This window comes from Pipistrellus kuhlii, unplaced genomic scaffold (assembly GCF_014108245.1).
Source record: "Pipistrellus kuhlii isolate mPipKuh1 unplaced genomic scaffold, mPipKuh1.p scaffold_m20_p_7, whole genome shotgun sequence".
NCBI classification, from domain to species: Eukaryota; Metazoa; Chordata; class Mammalia; order Chiroptera; family Vespertilionidae; genus Pipistrellus; species Pipistrellus kuhlii.
The window spans coordinates 40,241,586-40,260,205 of record NW_023425573.1 but is presented as its reverse complement, the minus strand read 5'-3'; the positions used below and the strand labels follow the sequence as shown (position 1 = coordinate 40,260,205).

Genomic DNA, 18,620 nt, shown 5'->3' with positions numbered 1-18,620 from the left:
AAAGGGAGAGATAGGAACATCAATGATGAGAAACAATCATCAATTGGTTGCCTCCTGCACAGCCCCCACTGGGGATCAAGCCCACAACTGGGCAAGTGCCCTGACTGAGAGTTGAACCGTGATCTCCTGGTTCATAGGTCACTGTTCAACCGCTGAGCCACACTGGCAGGGCTAAATTGGGGAATTGTTTTATTCTGGTGGAATCTTGTATTATAGATATTTCAAATTTTTAAATACTTTTGAACAGGTAGGAGGTGACTTAGGAAGAAAGGTAACTTTGGCTGTGACTAGGTGGTAATAATGAGGGGAGAGACACAGGCACACACCTCACCATTCAACCTCATTCCTGAATCTACCGATTGTGATCAAGATGGCAGCCCCTCTGCTGTGATCAATACTCTGAGAATGCTTCATTATGCTCAGATGTCTTGCTTTTTTGCTTTTATAGTAAATAAACAGAATACCTTTTGAACACTATCCCAGGTGTTTAACTATATGCTAATGATCATTCATTAATTACTATACCTCAGTCTTTATATTTCCTCTCCGTATTTCGCCTTTTCTTTCCTAACACCCTCCTCCCCTCATCAACTGGTTTATGTCCCCTCTATTTAGGATCCATCTTGAAATTCATAGCTTCCAAGAAGCCTTTCTTAATTAACTCAGCTTCATTGAGAACTCTTTTACTCAGCTTCTCCTTGGTGAATGTGTTTTAATGTTTGAGGACTTCATTTTGCACCTTCTGGAGGTGTTGCTTGCTAATTGGCTTCCTGTCTTTTTTTTTTTCATATATGTTCTCTTAATTCATCTTCCAAAGTAACAGACTCTTTCATGGAATAAAACACAGAAAACAGTGAAGTGTGTGGGCTTGGGAGACAAAAATACCTAAGTGAAAAACCTACTTCCATTTTTTGTTGGATGTGTTTAATAAATTTTTTTCCTCTAAGCTCATTTTTTCCCCCACTAGTGAAACTGAAATAATAATTCCTATTTTATAGGATTGCTGTGGTGTTCCACTGACTTATATGGGAAGCACTTGGCATGGAGGTTGATTGTAGTAAGCACACAACATGATAGTTATTAGTATTGATCCTCTTCTATCTCCAATCCATTATCGTATATATAATTATATTAGAGGCCCATGAAATTCATGTGAGAGTAGGCCTTTCTTCCTCCAGCTGCTGGCACCGGCTTCCCTCTGGCACCTGAAACCCAGGCTTCCCTCGCAGCCCCAGCTTTGTCTGGAAGGTAGTCCAGAGGATATCTGGAAGGTTGTTTGGCTGTCTGGTCTAATTAGCATATCACGCTTTACACACACACACACACACACACACACACACACATCCCATAGTGAGGTTTAAAGTCATGATTTATTTGTTCATTTTGGTACATTTGGGCTTCAAAAGTAGAGGAATGAGGCTTACATATTGTCAAATCCAACTCAAGTCACCACCTAAAGAAAACTCCTTTGCTTCTCAAACCCTGCTTGCTCTGTAAAATTTAGTTATAATTTGCTTATATTGAAATGAGCTCTTCCATAGTCTAATTTTATACTACTTTGGGAACCAAGTCAAATTTTGTCTTGGAATAATTTCTGGTCTTACAATATATGTATGTTTGTGTTCACTCATTCATGTAGTCATTCAGTAAAACTTTGCTAAGTGTTGCTGTGCTGGGCACTAAAGGTACACATGAAGCGTGAAGAGAAGCCTGTCAGGCAGATAAATTGAGGAGAGCACTCTAAATTGAAGATATAGCATGTGCAAAGGTCCTGAGGCACTAAAGCACAGGACTTGCTTTAGGACCTGTTGATACTGTATAGTACAGTGAACATAGGGAAGTAGTTTGAGATGAGATTGGGTAGTTAAACATGCAAGGCCATTTGTATTTCATGTAAAAGAGTTGAGATTTTATCATGCTGGCAGTATGAATCTATTGACTTTGAGCAAGAAAATAACAATATCAGATTTGAATGTTACAAAAAGTTGTAGCTGCCAAGTGCAAGATGGATTATATACAGATGAGGATAGAGAGAGGGAATAAAATAAGGAGGCCCCTAGAGTAATCTGGGTATGAGATGTTACATGAATGAACTAGAATATCAAAGAAGGAATGGGGTGTTGAGAAAGGAAATTAGGAAATAGAATTTATAGGACTTGGTGCTTGATTGATATATTCATTTTCTATTGCTGTCAGAACAAATTACCATAAATTTAGCATTTTAAAGCAGCACAGATTTATTATTTAACAGTTTTGTAAGTTCAAAATCTGATGTGGGTCTCCTGGGCTAAAATCAGGGTGTCAGAAGGGCAGTAGGCCTTTCTGGAGGCTCTAGTGAGAACTGGCTTTCTTTCTTATTTAAGTTACTAGAGGCCTGGTGCACGAATTTGTGCATGGGTGGGGGTCCAGCTGGCCCTCCCCAATTGGGGCCAATTGGACCAGCCAAGGGGAGAGGCTACAGGTGGTTGGCTGACCAGCCCTGTCCCCTGGTCGAGCTCCCAGTCAAGGGGACAATTTGCATATTAGCCTTTAACTATATAGGATTAGCAGGATTTTCTTCCTTATATTTGTAGAATTAAGCTCCCATTTCCTTGCTGTATATCAGCTGAGGCCCATTCCCATCTTCCAGAGGCTACTTGCATTCTTGGGTAGAGTTTCTTTCACATTTTTAATCTCTCCTGCCTCTTTTTATTTTCTTTCTATCTCTCTCTTCTGCTTTAAAGGATTCAACATTAAATTGAGTTAATCCAGGTAATTCTCCATCCCCAGGTCCTTAACCTGAATCATATCAGCAAAGTCCCTTTGCCGTGGAAGGTAGCTTGTTCAGAGGTCCTGGGCATTGGGATGTGGACTTTTTGAGGGGTCCATTATTCTGCCTTCTTCATTGGATGTGGATTAAGTTTCTGACTCCAACAGCCAGGTGGATGCAGCTTGAGGGGAGGAAGATGGTTTCGTTTTTGAACTTGCTGACTTTGTAGTGCTCCAGGGAAATAAAAGTGGGACAATCTAGTGAGTAGTTAAATGCACCAGCCAAAAAACAGAGGAGAAATCAAGGCAGGAGGTACACATTAGGAAGCCTTGGCCATCTAGTGAGCCCTCAATTAATGAGTAGAATGGAAGGAGAATTGGGCTGAGAACAGAATGCTGGGGCCGATAATATTTCAGATGCACCGAGGGGAGAGGTACCCATCACAGGAAGAGTAGAATAACCTACACGGTGTCCCATCACGGGGTCTCAGTGCCTTGTGACACATCTCTTTCTTTCTCCTCGATCTGGCCCATTTTCTCCTCATTCCCTGATTTTCTGCCTGCTCAATAGTTTCTGCTTCCTAAAATTTCAGCTTGCACTTTGTACTCTGTGGCCTGTCCTGTCATCAATGCATCTCTCAGCTTCAGCTCCCATTACTAAACTGCCTCATTCTCTGGCCTTTTCCAGCTCAAGGTGGCAAAAATTCCTTCCAAAGAGAATCGGATTGACCCAGCTTATTTTAAAGTCACGCTGTAGTCACCAAGTTAAACGAGACCTGGCTGACCCGATGCCAGGTGCCCACTTGGTCCCATCTTCCGCTCTCTATTTCAGGAACTGAGATGAGCTCAGTATGGCTGTTCAGCAAATTATTTTGTTCCACATACACTTGGGCGAAGAAGGTTAACTTCATGTCATCACCTCTTTATCTTCAGCATCACCCCTTGCTTGTAGCCTCAGATAGCCCTAATGTTATCTGCGTGCAGGGGATCTTTATAAAAATTGAATTTTGGGTCCAAAGCACAGGAATAAAATTCAGGCAGGCAAAACTCAAGTCATTTTCCTTCACTGATTAATTTATTTTCTACATTGCCTTGGTAATGTTGAGAGCTGGTTATTCAGCATCATCGATCTTCCAGACACTCACCATTCCTCCATCCTATAGGGCCAGGGGTCCTCAAACTTTTTAAAGTGGGGGCCAGATCACGGTCCCTCAGAGAGCTGGAGGGCCGGACTATATGAACTACTAATTCCTACTGTAACACCTCGACTGCGCTCACTGCCCAAAAAACCTGGCGGGCCGGGTCAGACTCCTCTGCGGGCCGCATGTGGCCCGCGGGCCGTAGTTTGAAGACGCCTGCATAGGCCTTCAGCATCCATACCCCTAAGTGAGTGGAACCTGCTGCCTCTGCATTGCAGCTGCCCTGATTCTCCCTTATACTCTCCCTTTTAGGGGGATTCCCCTGGGCAGGGTTGCAGCTTGCATCTGTAGTTTTTTTAAATATATAGTTTATTAATTTTTATTTATTTATTTATTTTTACAGAGAGAAAGGGAGATGGATAGAAAATTAGAAACATCGATAAGAGAGAAACATTGATCAGCTGCCTCCTGCACATTCCCTAGTGGGTATGTGCCCGCAACCAAGGTACATGCCCTGATCAGAATCAAATCTGGGACTCTTGAGTTCTCAGGCCAATGCTCTATCCACTGAGCCAAACTGGTTAGGGCTGTATCTGTAGTTTTAAGAGAAGGCAAACGGATACCATGTTACTATTTAGTGCTTTTCCTGGAGGATGAGAGAACTAGAATTTATATTGCTATTGCAGACAATGTACTCTAAAGCCTTCAATGTCATTCTTTCTTTCCTGTTTATTTTTTTGTTGTTGCTGTTTTTGTTTTTTAGTTTTCATTGCACACAGATAATGATCTTTCAAAGATTTCAATTTACTGAACCTAAGTATGATGGATGGACTCCAGGAAAGATGGGGCATCTACAAGGTCAAATAAGATTCTCTAAAACCAAGCTCCTGTAATGAATGCCAGGCTTTCAAAAAGATCTGTGGGGTTTATGTGAAGCCACCAGGCATTGGTAATGGCCTGATGAGGGGTGACCCGCTGCTGTCCTCCTCTGCGCCCTGCTGCAGAGGTTCCGGCCAACACATACATGGTAGCCCCTGTCCATAGTTCCTGTGAGAAGAAGACTGAAAACAGGAAGCTACAGTGTTCTCTACACCAGGGTGGACACTTGCCATCAATTTTCTCCAGTGGAGCCTTGCCAGGTCATTCTCCAGTTGCAGAAAGGGCTGTCCCTCCTGCTCCACTGACCAATGTCAAGGCTACTAGGGTTGTTTTAATCAAGTCTGTGCACTCTGTCTACAAGTGACTTCTTGGTCATGGTTAACTTTAACTGCTTTGGGGTGAATTAAGTCTGTCAGACAGTAAGTTGCTTAAGTAGTTCTTTGTGGAACTGGCCTCAGTGAGAACAGAAGGAGCATAAATCCTGACAAAGGAAGTCCAAGAGCTGGAATGGGCTCTAGAGATGTTCTGGGACAACCTGCTTGCTGAGAGATGCCACCCAGGGCCACACAGGTGAGCTGGGAGGACATGGATGCGCAACCTCAGAGGCTGGCGCCGGTATGAACAGGTCAGCAAATCAGTGTTGCAGCCAAAGTTATATGACTGTGCTTTTGTTATTTAAAAAATACTAGGAAAGATGAAGGCTTGTTGAAGAGAATGAATGAGATAAAGAGGAAGCCCCCAGAATAACTGAAGGGCAACCTTTAGCTGCTACTCTTTCTAGCTCGGTTCACGGATGATTCTCCTTTGCATCTTTGAGTCAGATGATCTGAAGGATAATTAAATAATCATGCAGTACAGGGAAATCATATACTTCCTCTCGTATCATTTTTTCTTCCCATCTCGTCCTTGCCTTCTGCTCTCTCTCCAGACTCAAAAGGTTATATAGCCTAGCCCCAAAATTACTCACGTTCTTTGATCTACCAGACTTTTTAAACTATTTCTGTGACTTCCTACATGTTGTTTTCTAAGCCTCAAATGGTTTCCCTCTCCTTCTTTATCTTGAAAAATCCAACCTGATCTTTAGGGGTCATCTCAAGTTCTTCCTTATAAACTTTTTGGGACACTCAACATTGGATAAATTGCCCCCTTAGTTCTGTTTCCACAGAACTTTGTGCTTGTGCTTCTATTATATCATTTATCAAATTGTGTTCTGTATGAAAAGATAATACTCTGAAATATTTTGGGCTCAATTAGGATTAATTGCTTATAAGAGTGGGTTAGAGAAGACGAAAGTTCATTTCTCTCTTTAAGGAAGACTGGGGAAGTAGTCTAGAGCTGGTATGGCAGCTTAACAGTTGATAGAAATCAACAGGAATACATTTTCTATCTATACTAGGGGCCCAGTGCATGAATTTGTGCACCTTGAAAGGAATTCTGGGCCCCAAGGCTGCAGTGAGGACAGGGGTGGGTCTCGCCCCATTTTCCTCACCCCCTCCCAGCCCTTTCCACCACTGGTTCCTTATCTGCTGGCAGCCCCACTCCCATCACTGCTGCTCACACATGCTGAAGGCATCGACCCCACTCACACCCGCTGATAGCATGGAGCAATTGGGGCTGACACCAACAGCGGGTGTGAGTGGAGTTGGTGCCATCAATTGGTGTGAGTGTAAGCTGCTGTCCCGATCACCCCTCCGGAGCAGGGGGAGGTGGAGAAGCCCTGCTGCTTGCCCCCGCTGACAGCGCTGAGTGATCGAGATTGGTGCCAGGCGCGAGCAACAGGTGTGAGTGGGGTTGGCGCCAGCATCAGGTACGAGCACCACGCGGGACCGTGGCATGCGGGAGCAAAGAATTTTCAGTAACCACCAGAGGCTCACCCCAATCAATGACAGTGACCGGTGCCCCTCCTTGGTCTGGCACCCCTGCTCACCTGCTCCACCATCTGCCACGACAAACGCCCACCATGTTCCACACATGTCCCCTTGTGGTCAGTGCATGTCATAACAACCCGTTGTCCGGTTACTCCACTGTTTAGTCTATTGCATATTACAGTCTTATATATAGAGGTTATTTGCTATACTTTCATTTTCACGTTAACCTCATGTCCAAAATGGCTGCTCAAGTTCCAGCCATCACATCTATGCTCCAGAAAGCAGAAAGAGGGAAGAAGAAATATGGCATATCTCCTTTCTCTCAAAAAGACTTTCTGGAAACACCATAGAACAATTTTACTTACATATCATTGCCCAGAACTCAGTCGCATGGCCACATTTAGCTGCAAGGAAGTCAGGAAAATGTAGTCTCTATATGACAGCATTATGCCAGAATAAAAATTTTAAGGAACGAGAAGAGAATGGTTATTATCTTACATAGTTTTTATTTCTGGTTATTCTTACTGCTCTTAATTTTCTACCTATTGGAGCTGAACAATCTATGGCTTTAGGAAGCAGCTAAAACCCAGGTGAAAACAAAGATCACATATAATGGATTTAAAGTCAAATTTTTGGAGTGCAGAAATGTACCTTTCTTCATTTATGAACTTGACTTGTACATAAGTGCTTATTTTCATTTATGGCTAGAAAATAAACTTACAGTTAAAGATGTGGGAGCATAAAAAAACCCACAAAATTTTTCTCCCCTTTTAAGTTCTTTTAGCTGGGCTAATAATCACATTAACAGAGACACATTAGGATGGCCATGTGGGGGAGCCATAAGAATATGAGACCCAACGAGGCATTGTGCCATTCTGGACAAAGGAGAGTGAAAAGGGGTCTGGGGTTTTAAAGAGAAAGCAGGGGATTTACAGGTAGATGAGAAGGAGCAAACACGTGGTGAGCAAATGTTTGCTAGGCCACCCAGAAACAGGTGCACACAGAGGAAAGTTCAACAGGTAGGCTTTGCTAGATTTCTCCTTGGCTGCCTCGTTTAGTTTATGTTATGATGCTAAGGTGATGCTCCCTTCCTTTAAGCAGATTTTTCTACCTGAATTCTTCAAGTAGGAAAGGGAGAAGGGTCAAGTGTTCTTTCTGAGTCTTGTTTCTTAATAAAGCTTAAAATCAATGTCCCAAAAGGCATATTTGGGGGTTGCAAAACTTAGGCCCTCCTCAAAGATAAGGTCACTTCTATTTTAAAAATGACCGTCTTAGTAGGCTGGTGTTGCTCAGTGGTTGAGTGCTGACCTATGAACCAGAAGGTCCTAGTTTGATTCCCAATAAGGGCATATGCCTGGGTTGCAGATTCCATTCCCAGGGGGGATGGAGCAGCCAGTCAATGATTCTCATTAATGTTTCTATCTCTCTCTCCCTCTCCCTTCCTCTCTTTCTATATGAATGCCTTGTCCTGGCTGGGTGGCTCAGTTGGTTGGAACATCATCATGTACACCAAGAGGTCACAGGTTTGATTCATGGTCAGGGCACCTACCCAGGTTGTGGGTTCCATCTCTGGCCAGGGCGCATGTGGAAACAACCAATTGATGTCCTCTCTCTTCTCTTCTCTTCTCTTCTCTTCTCTTCTCTTCTCTTCTCTTCTCTTCTCTTCTCTTCTCTTCTCTTCTCTTCTCTTCTCCTCTCTCCCCCCCCCCTTATCAATAAAAAAGAAGACACAAATTATTTATTAAAATAAATAAGTAAAATTGAATGTTTTTGTGTAAATATTCAGTCAAACGTAGGGCCCTTCCCTTTTCCCTTTTCCTGCCTTTTCATCAGGAAGTGGTCTGGTTACCACAATCTTTCTGCACTCCTCTGGTTCTCTTGGGCCTCCAATAATTAGTTACCTTAGCTGTCTGTCCCCATCTCTGCCCAGGGACCTCTCTGGGAACAGTGTCTTAGCTGTTTTGTTTTCTCCATTCCTTATTGCAAAATTGACATATAAGAATAGTTTAAAATGTGGCTGTTGAATTTGTGAGTATACTTTAAATGTATCAAATGGTAGCAGAATGATCTGAAAATCCTGCAAAATTAAAAGTCTATTTCTCTAACGCCCCTAGCACTAGTTTTATTGCTTTCTTCTGGCAGTAGTAATACTCAGATCTCAATTTGAGTAGTTGTATGATTGCCTCACCCCTCAGAGTGTCTGCCCCTTGAGGAATGTTCCTGATCTATGTAACCCTCACAGGTCTTACCGAAAGCTGTTGACTTAGAAGACCCCAAATCAATGAAAATGAAGGACTAAATAAATATGGGCTGGCACTTTATACTATTAATTTACTACTAATGAATGGCTCTCCCCCAGGAAGAAACAGAGTAGATTTTATCAGAGCTATTTAGAACAATATCAGTAGGCAAGTTGATAGTTTTTCTTTAACTGAACACTTTCTTTTTTAAGAAAAAAAAAATGCTTTTGTTTTTCAGAAATCCTCCACCTACTTTACTTCACCCGGAAAAATGGTGTGAGGAATTCAACCACTTTATTTCACAGTGAGTATTTCTTCCACTGAAAATTGCTTATCCAGCAAAGCCTTGGACAGTGATTGGAGAAATCTAAGCTGTGGAATTTACTTGGTGCCAAAAGTTGTTAGGCCTTCTAGCACGTTAAGACACGGAATTTGTTCCAGTAAATGACAGAAGATGCCTCTGAAGGATTTGAAAAATAAGGAGTTCCATTTGAGTCTTGGTTATGATTTCCCTCCTTATCACATGGGTCACATTTATCTGAGAATCTACTCTTCCTGGGACAGATATTGCCAAATCTGATGCCCACACTGGGACCAGGAGGACATGGAAGGTGGCAGCCTTCAGCAGTATTTTGCAGAGTGGAAGGTGGACTTTGCTCTAGGATCTGTGGTGTGGGAGCAGGGCTCTAGTTCCCACGGTAATTGAGAGGGCAAAGTAGGATCTCAGGCCCAAGGCACCAAGGTGAAGAGCCCCAAGCATGGCTCCAGGTGTGCAGAACAAGATGAAAACCCAACTGATGGGTGACGTACCTGGTGGGAGCTGTGCTACCAGAAAGTAGGCACGATGGAATGGGACTAAGTCAGGAGCAGAACCACCATTACCACCAATGGGCTGATGACTCAGTGCTGGCAACACGAGCTTTTGGCCAGGCCCCTGGCAGAGGACTACACTGGTCCCAAGTCTGGGGAAGATGCTCAGTATGCTGGAGGGGACCCTAAGCCAGGGGCCTGTTGAACGGTGGGGGCAGGAATTTAGACCAGGCACAGGATCTGGAAAGAGGTGCCTTCAGTGACTAGCATATCAAACAAGGTCTTGAGGTCATCGGAAGAAAAAGAAGTGACCAAAATAGCTAGAAAACAGCAGGGAAGGGTCAATACAAACTTCTCTAACATATGTCTGCATGCTTCCACAAAGAGGCAGGGCCATGAAGCAAACTGGGTCTCTTGATCATCTTCCTTAATCAGTCTCAGCACAGATCAACAGTCCCTTGTCCACAATTCCAAACTCCAAAGAGCTCTGGAAAAATGAAAGTTTTTCCTACTTGAATCATGTAGCTGCAAGCACTGACCTTATGTGAACTGATTTGATGGCAATACGTGACTGACACTGAATTTGTGTTATTTATAGTCGTTATTTATCTCACTCAGTGTGAATATTTATGTGGATTGCTGCAGATATATTAATGTGTTTGATTATAGTGTATTGCCCCAGATCCTTCTGGGGATGTTACATAACATACAGTAAATGCACTGGTTCACTTTTCTAAAATATGGTAAAATTCTAAATTCCAAAACATATTTGGCCTCAAGGGTTTCATATAAAGAGCAGTTCACTTTCCTTTCAAATGTAACATAATTCTGGGTCCCTTGTCCAGTCCCTCCTGGATTTGTGTCATCTTCTTCAGGAGAGAGGAGCAGTAAGGAACACCAAGAGCTCTCCCAAGGAGGGCCAGGTTGAAATATGACCATAAGTTCAAGACCAGGGATGGAGGGTATTTCCTGCCCCTTCTGTCCCCACTCTGACGTTCCTGCAGAGTACATTAGTCACAAGTCAGGGGTGAAGTTAAGAGGAACAACAGATGTAGCAGGAGGGATGATGTTCACATGGGAACAGAGAAAGAGCCACCTCCTAAGATTTGGAAACCAAAGGAGGAGGTAGAGGGAACTGGAGAGCTAATGGCACCTTGGTGGCTGGGAACACATTTCTGATCAGCCGAGGGAGAGAAATCTGGTCGCTCAGGTTCCAATGATTTTGCTGGCAAAGCCTAGATCTAAAGTTTTCCTTTTCACTCCACTGCTGCACAGAGTTGCCCTTGATTGACCTTCTCTAAACTGTTGGCCTAGAAAAACCCATTACATATTCACAAATATGCCTCCCTGTACCAAGGTCTCATGATGTCTCTAAAATGTGACTTGACTCACCAAAGTTTGGCTTCTGTATACTTTTTCAAGAAAATTTTTGTGTTAAGCCAAGATGGCATTATTTGGATGGATTTGGGAATAAAGGTATGTACTTGATGGTGGGGTGGGACTTTCAGGGTTAATCACAGCACAGAAATGTCTTTCAACTATTGATTTTTCTTTATGGAAAACCCTTTCATATGTCCACTTAAATCTGCTTATGTTTTTCCTAACTCTGAGAATTCCAGATGCACTCATACTGAGTTGCTGTAGATTTAAAAGAGTCTTGATCCTAGAATGGAAGACTAAGCACAGAAAACAAGTGTTAAAACTGCAGGGGAGGGAGAGTCTGGAAAAGTCCTAATGAACCAAGGAAAATAAATAGAAATTAAGTGATTGTGTGCTGAACTACTAATTTAAGATATAATAAAATACCATCAATCTTCTCTTTGTTTACGAGTTCTACTTATTGGTTTTATTAGCGAAAATACTACAAATAAGAAGCATTCATAAATGCTTCCCTGACCTCAGCCAGCCAATCCTATTTTCCCCATTACATCTTAGATTCCTCATCCACAAATTTTCCTTTTACCTGATTTTTGGGACTGTAACTCTTGAGATTAGGGACTAATTTATTGTGTTTTATCTTTTTAGGTAGAAACCTGCCCCTTATTCCCAAATAATATCCTCTGGTTTCATAGATGAATCTACCTACTCTAGGCTACCAAATGCTCTTTAACATTACTATTTCATTCTATTTATTCAAATCTCTAATTAAATATAAACAGAGATACTCACTGGATTAGAACTGTCTATATAAAAAGAGCCTTGGTTTGTTTTTATATATATTTTGTTCATATTGGGAGGGATGGGGAAGAAGGATGGAGGATTAAGAATGCAGATTAGCCTGGCTGGTGTGGTTCAGTAGTTGAGCATTGACCCATGAACTAAGAGGTGACCAGTTCGATTCCCAGTCAGAGTTGCAGGCTCAATCCCCAGTAGGGGCATGCAGGAGGCAGTCCACTTATGTTTCTCTTTCATCGGTGTTTCTCTCTCTCTATTTCTCTTCCTTCCTTTCTCTCTCAAATCAACACACACACACACACACACACCTGATTTAAAAAAAAGAAAGATATTCATATTATACGTTTTTTATTATTAGTGTGTTTTCTAAGGTTTGAGGTGCAGGAAATTGACCACCAAGATATTTTAAAGTAAAATTTATTCCCCAGTAATGAGCAGGACTCATTACGGAGGTAGAGAAATCAGAATTGAAGGAGTGGGGAGGGGACAGGGGACCCAGCGGGGCTGCCTCCTGGACATGGAGGACAAGCAGCATGTGGGCTGGTCTGGGGGTCGGGAGGAACAGAAGAGGGTTGGACCCAGAACAGGAAGGGTTGGGCTCCAGGACACTTTGGCATGCGCTGATTGGTGGTGCAATGTCTTGGGGATGTCTCTGTGACAGATGCCAGTGATGTCATAACTCCGCCCACCAGTTGGAATGAGGGAGAACCTCACAGGCCTGGGGTGGGGAAGATGATTATCTGGTAATTTTAGGAAAAGAGTTTTTAGCCTGAATTGTCCAGATAATTGCTTCAGTTCTCACAGACTGAGCTGTGGTGCATTGTTTTTAAAGTAAGCTGGTTCTTCCTAAAGAGTAAACAGGATTAGGAATTCTTTTACAGCTTTAAAACATTCAGTATCCTCTCTGCGTACAACTACTGACTGATGTGTTTGCTTGGGTGAGAGAGAAGGGGAGGGTTGACACAAGTGCTGAGTTGTGGCCTAATATTTTTCCGATTTGTCTCCAGCCTTCTTAATTTGGAGATAGGAGAGATTTTTTTTTAAGAAAGTCTGAAATCCTACTAGCAAACCGGTTTGGGGGTTGAGAAAAAAAGAGTAAAGAAACATTAGCCTTTTTGGTTCTGAACCTTTGGTCGTTAGTGATAATTGACTCATTTATATGTGTTAGTTATGCTTTTGTCAAAGCATGACTCCTGACAGCTTAGTGATGATAAATTAAACATGATGCTCACATAAAGTCTGCACTCCTTTTCTATCCATATGCTAAGGCCCTGCCCAGTGTTTTCTGTCACTTCTGTAATGTGTGGTTGGCTTTGCAGTGATTTCATTATCAGCCCTTTCCCCTATGGCTAAAGCTATTTGCATAACAAGTTTATCTGATTCAAGTCCCAGCCAGACTTGTGTTTTGTCAGGATGCTCCATTCAGAAGTAGCTTCTTGATGAGGTAACAATAAATTTCCCTTGCCAAATTCACCTTCCTTTTAATAGGTTTTTTTTAAGTTCAAACTAATGTCAGGTCTAAACTACAGAAATACTTTCCAACTTTTGGTCAAAGGGTGTCTGTGAAATATGCTCTTTCATTTTATCTCTAAAACTTTTGGGGTTTTATTAGGAACTAAAGGCTTGGTGCATGAAATTCAGCCCAGCCTGCACCCTCTCCAATCTGGGACCCCTAGAGGGATGTCCAACTGCCCATTTAGGCCTGATCCCATACCTAAACGGGCAGTCGGACATCCCTCCCACAATCCAGGACTGCTGGCTCCTCACCCCTCGCCTCCTGCCTGCCTGATTGCCCCTAACCACTTCTGCTTGCCAGCCTTGGTCACCTCTTAACCACTCCACTGCCAGCCTGTTTGATACCTAACTGCTCCCCTGCTGGCCCAATTGCCTCCAATTGCCCTCCTCTGTAGGCCTGGTTGCCCCCCAACTGCCCTCCACTGCAGGCCATCTTGTGGTGGCCATCTTGTAATCACATGAGGCCAGGCATCTTATATGAGGGTATGATGGTCAGTTTTCATATTACCTCTTTATTATATAGGATTAGATTTAGGACTTTATCATTAATGGCCCTTGAGCTGATGATTAGTGAGACAATAAAGATGGATTCCTCCTAGTCAAGGGCAAAGCCATCAAGAACACTATGGCTGCTCAGCCTTGGCCTTAGTGATGACTGGAACTATATGGTCGCCCTTACAAACTGTACTTGCCTGAGTTGGCTGGCTTGGTGGACTAAGTTGCAGATGTGTCTATTTCCTAAAGTTAGCTTTGTGGCCAAACCCTGCCTTTTACTCATGAAATATTGAGGTGGTCTTTGCTATCCCTATGTTACTGGAGGGTCAAATTTCCCTCTCGCTCCTGGGAGTGGGATTCTTATTGTATATAATAAATATGGAATATGCAAATGGTTGTTACACCGTGAAGCATAACGATCGACCATGTAATGACCAGATCACACATCAGCAGGAAGGTGGGGCAGCAAGCTACAAGCAGGTGGTGGAGAACTACAAGAGCAGGTAGGGCAGCAAGCTATAAGGGCTTGGGAGAGCTACAGGAGGCCAGCAGCAAGTTACTGGCAAACAGATTCGTGAGCAGGGCTGCTAATATCTTTAGAAAATTAAATTTGTAAGATTTGCACCAGAGAATGAGTGGCTTTTATTGACATAGTTATATTCCTCAGTTTCCAATGTCCCATTTCCCTTAAATCAGTCCTGAGAGAGGGGCAATTGTGGGTTTAGCAAGGCCGGTATCCAGAGTGTCCTTTCCACGCTGCAGCCAGGTGTAGTTCCGCATCCATTAGTTATAAGCCATTAGTTCATGGTATGGGCCCACATGGCTGTGAGTGCACACAGGAGAGTGCAACGGAGTCCGAAGAGGGCCAGGAGCCAAGAGCATGAACTTTTTTCGTTCAGAAGTTTAAATATTCAGCTTTCAAGCCTTGCAGCGGTCATACCTGTTCTGGCCAATGACCTATTCCCAGGTGTGTTTGAAAGAAAGGTAAACACCTTCCCATGTCACTCAGATTTTACTGGGCATGCATTCAAACTGCCTTTGTCCAGTCCCTTCCCCTGTTGATCAGCAGGGAACATACTTGGAGAATGTTAAATTAGCAAAGCTGTAAAAATAGCATGCCTATATTATCTAGTCTTCCTTTCTTTTCTGTTAAAGAATAACCAGGTTATTAAAACAGTATCACCTCCAAATGACATTCAAATAGCTACAAGCAATTGCACTGAATGTTAACAAGGTGATGTCACCCTGGCTGGTTTGGCTCAGTGGATAGAATGTCAGCCTGCGGAATAAAGGGTCCCAGGTTTGATTCCAGTCAAGGGCACATGTCTGGGTTGCAGGCTCGTCCCCTAGTAGGGGGTGTGCAGGAGGCATCTGGTCAATGATTTTCTCTCATCATTGATGTTTCTGTCTCTCTCTGCCTCTCCCTTCCTTTCTGAAATCAATATATATATATATATATATATATATACACATACACATACACACACACATACATATATATATAGTAAATATATATTGATTGTAAATATATATTGATTGTAAATATATATTGATTGTAAATATATATTGATTGTAAATATATATATATATATATATATATTTTTTTTTTTTTTACAAAAGGGCAGAGGTTTTTAAAAGCAAACAAACAAACAAATAACAAGGTGAGATAACTCTGAACTGTAAAACTACTAAAATGAATGCATATTTCCATAAATTTATTCCTTAAAAATTGAAACTGAAACCTGGAATATTTCCTTTTTTCTAGGCCTGAATGTTTACAATAGTTTACAGAGTTTGACATTGATTGTATTCTCAAGGCAACAACTGTCAGCTATTCGCCACTGTCCATTTTGTGTTTCAAAGCAGCTTGATTGCATGGAGTTATGCTGTCAATGAGCAGTACACTTGGAATGATAAATATTCTAACTTGTGATTGATTAAGTTTCACAAATATTTTTGGCTTTTTAAGTCCTGTTGTATTCTCAGGGTAGCCTTGCAAAGGGTTAATACTTCCTGGAGTAGACGATGCAATAACCTTTATTTGCATTGCTTCACAATTGGCAATTTTAATTCAAATGAGCAGCCATATCTCCAGTGACAGACTCTCCATTTTAGATGTATTTAGCCAATGATTAGCTATTATGGCTTCTTGAATTAATTAGCATCTCTTGAGCTACAGGGAATTAGTGAATTAATATACACTCATGGAGAAGCCAAAAAAAAAAAATCAAATTAAAAAGCCCCCCAATTCTCCTCTTTCCTCAACATATATTGATCACTGTACCTATTAAGGCAACCCAACTATATTTTTAATTTGAAAAATGGGGATTTTTTTCACCTTTATGAGAACAAATAAGGCTGTATGTTTCAAGGTTATATCTCCCTGAAGAGCATCTGATTTAGATGACCTAACCCAGTGGTCGGCAAACTCATTAGTCAACAGAGCCAAATATCAACATTACAACGATGAATTTCTTTCGAGAGCCAAATTTTTTAGACTTAAAATATTCTTCTAACACCACTTCTTCAAAATAGACTCACCCAGGCCATGCTATTTTGTGGAAGAGCTACACTCAAGGGGCCAAAGAGCTGCATGTGGCTCTCGGAGCTGCAGTTTGCCGACCACAGACCTAACAAATCACATAAAGACACCAAGAGCCCAGTTTGATCTGACTTATCTCCCACTTATGAACCTAGCCAATAAAATCTGATTATATCATGGTGTAAACCACAAAGTAGCTCCCAGTGTCTTGAAGTTTGAACCCCAGTGTAGAATCCACATAAATCTGGAATATACTGCCATCCTAGGAACCATGGCAATGAGGGCTTTAGGCTCATCCAAAATGCGTAGTAAAAGGCATAGTCAAGTGGGTAATCCAGACTGTTTATTTCCCAACAAATGCTGGGCTTGAGATCTTGAGAGACCGCATCTGTAGCACATGTCATAGATTTCATATCAGTGCTTGTGGCACATTATGTTAGGTGACTTTCAGGTAGGGTCTAAATGATATTTTGTAACATTTACCCCACACTGGCTTTTCTTTCTTTTAAAAAAAAAAAAATCATACTTGCATTTTTTAATGTAAATCAAAGTGTCTGCAGATGCAGTCACCAGAAGTGATGGTGAGCTCTGTGCTGCCTGTGTGCGGGCGGGGGTGGGAGGGTGACTCGCATCTGCCCACAGCCTGCCCTTCATCCCTCCCAGTCGGCTACAGGGCTCTTCATCAAGCAGAGGCAGCCGTGGCAGAGCCATGGGCATCCAGCTGTGTCCCTCACTCACTGTGCAACCCGGGGGAAGATACTTTACCTCCCTGAGCCTGGGTTCTCGTTTGTCAGACTGGGGCTGAGGATACCTGCTGTATAGAGTTATGTTGGTAGGTAGAGGATAGGTAACAGTTAACAATTAACTCGGTAAAAATAACAATGGGGGGATCTCTGGGCTCAGGCTCTGGTACAGTGATTGTGTTCTGGGGTCTGGGAAAGGAAATTACCCTGATACTCCAAAGGTATGTTATTGTAGAAGCAAAAAGACAATAGACAGGCTCAGTTAAGGTAAAGATTGAGCTTTGTCAGAGAAGACACCAGCCTAGGACATGACTACCTGCCAGGACTTGCTTTTAGTTAGGAAGTGTTAATTTCAGACCATCCTATCTGGTTTCACTCGGTCTCTGAGTGTGTATGGCCCACCATGCAGGCCTCCTCTGAGCTTGTCAAAATGTGGCCTGGTCCCCTTTTTGTCCACATTCCTATGCTTCTGTACTTACAGGTTCAATAATAGACATGTGAGACCTTTTGTTCAGACAAAAAAAGAAAGGTGGCAATAACCTTCTCATCCTTGACACTTCTGGAATAATTCAGTCTGCTATTCACCTTCCATTTATTTAGACTAAATTACTCATTGATTTTTCACAGCTCAGTCCTCTCTCTCTCTCTCTCTCTCTCTCTCTCTCTCTCTCTCTCTCTCTCTCTCTCTCTCTCTCTCTCTCACACACACACACACACACACACACACACACACACACAGAGAGAGAGAGAGAGAGAGAGAGAGAGAGAGAGAGAGAGAGAGAGAAACTTTTTTACTCCCTTCTCAATGGAACACATTGCCCCCTCAGTCTTTCCTTAGAGAATCATCTTTAGCGGTAACCAAAACAGAAGCAATACCTGGAGTGCAGACTCACTGTTAACAGCTCTCCCTCTCCCGCCTACCCCAGGGCATACCTTGTCCAGGCTGAGTGCCTCTCCTGCTGTCAGCCTGCCAGGCTTCTCCAGGGGGAAGGAGCAGTGGGAGGGGAAATGGATGCCAGGACCCTGAAAGGCAGAACCCACAGTGCTTGGCAACTAACCGTGGGAGGGGCCAGGCGCTACAGAGAGGGAAGTGTTAAGCGATGCCAGTATTTTCAGCATGGGGCAAGGTGTTTTCAGAGAATGTATGTTGGGAAAATCAAGAGCACAGGACCTGAAGTCAGGTTGCATTCTAGCAATGCCACTTAGATTTTTTTATCCTAAACAAGTTACTTACCCTTGCTGAGCCTCAGTTTCCTTGTCAGTAAACGGGAGCGCTAATATTTATAACCACCTGGGATTAAGATTAAGTCTGCTGCGTTGAAAAATTCCAAATAAGGGCGGCTTCCACAAGGTAGACTTTTATTTTCCTCTCACGTAAAATAAGCTTGGAGTTAGATCACAAGGACTGCTGGGATAGCAAGGCACCCAGCTTCCTGTCCTCGTGCTGCCCAACGCAGTGTGATGTC

At 42.7% G+C, this 18,620-nt stretch overlaps 1 protein-coding gene across 1 annotated transcript in view; it reads left to right on the top strand.

Moving 5' to 3' along the window:
- MYO3B (myosin IIIB) overlaps window positions 1–18,620 on the top strand; it is a 331,558-nt gene that overhangs the window by 84,089 nt on the left and 228,849 nt on the right. The window contains exon 7 of the mRNA XM_036422089.2: window positions 9,113–9,178. Coding sequence (XP_036277982.1) covers window positions 9,113–9,178 — 66 coding nt within the window. The remainder of the gene's footprint in view (window positions 1–9,112; window positions 9,179–18,620) is intronic.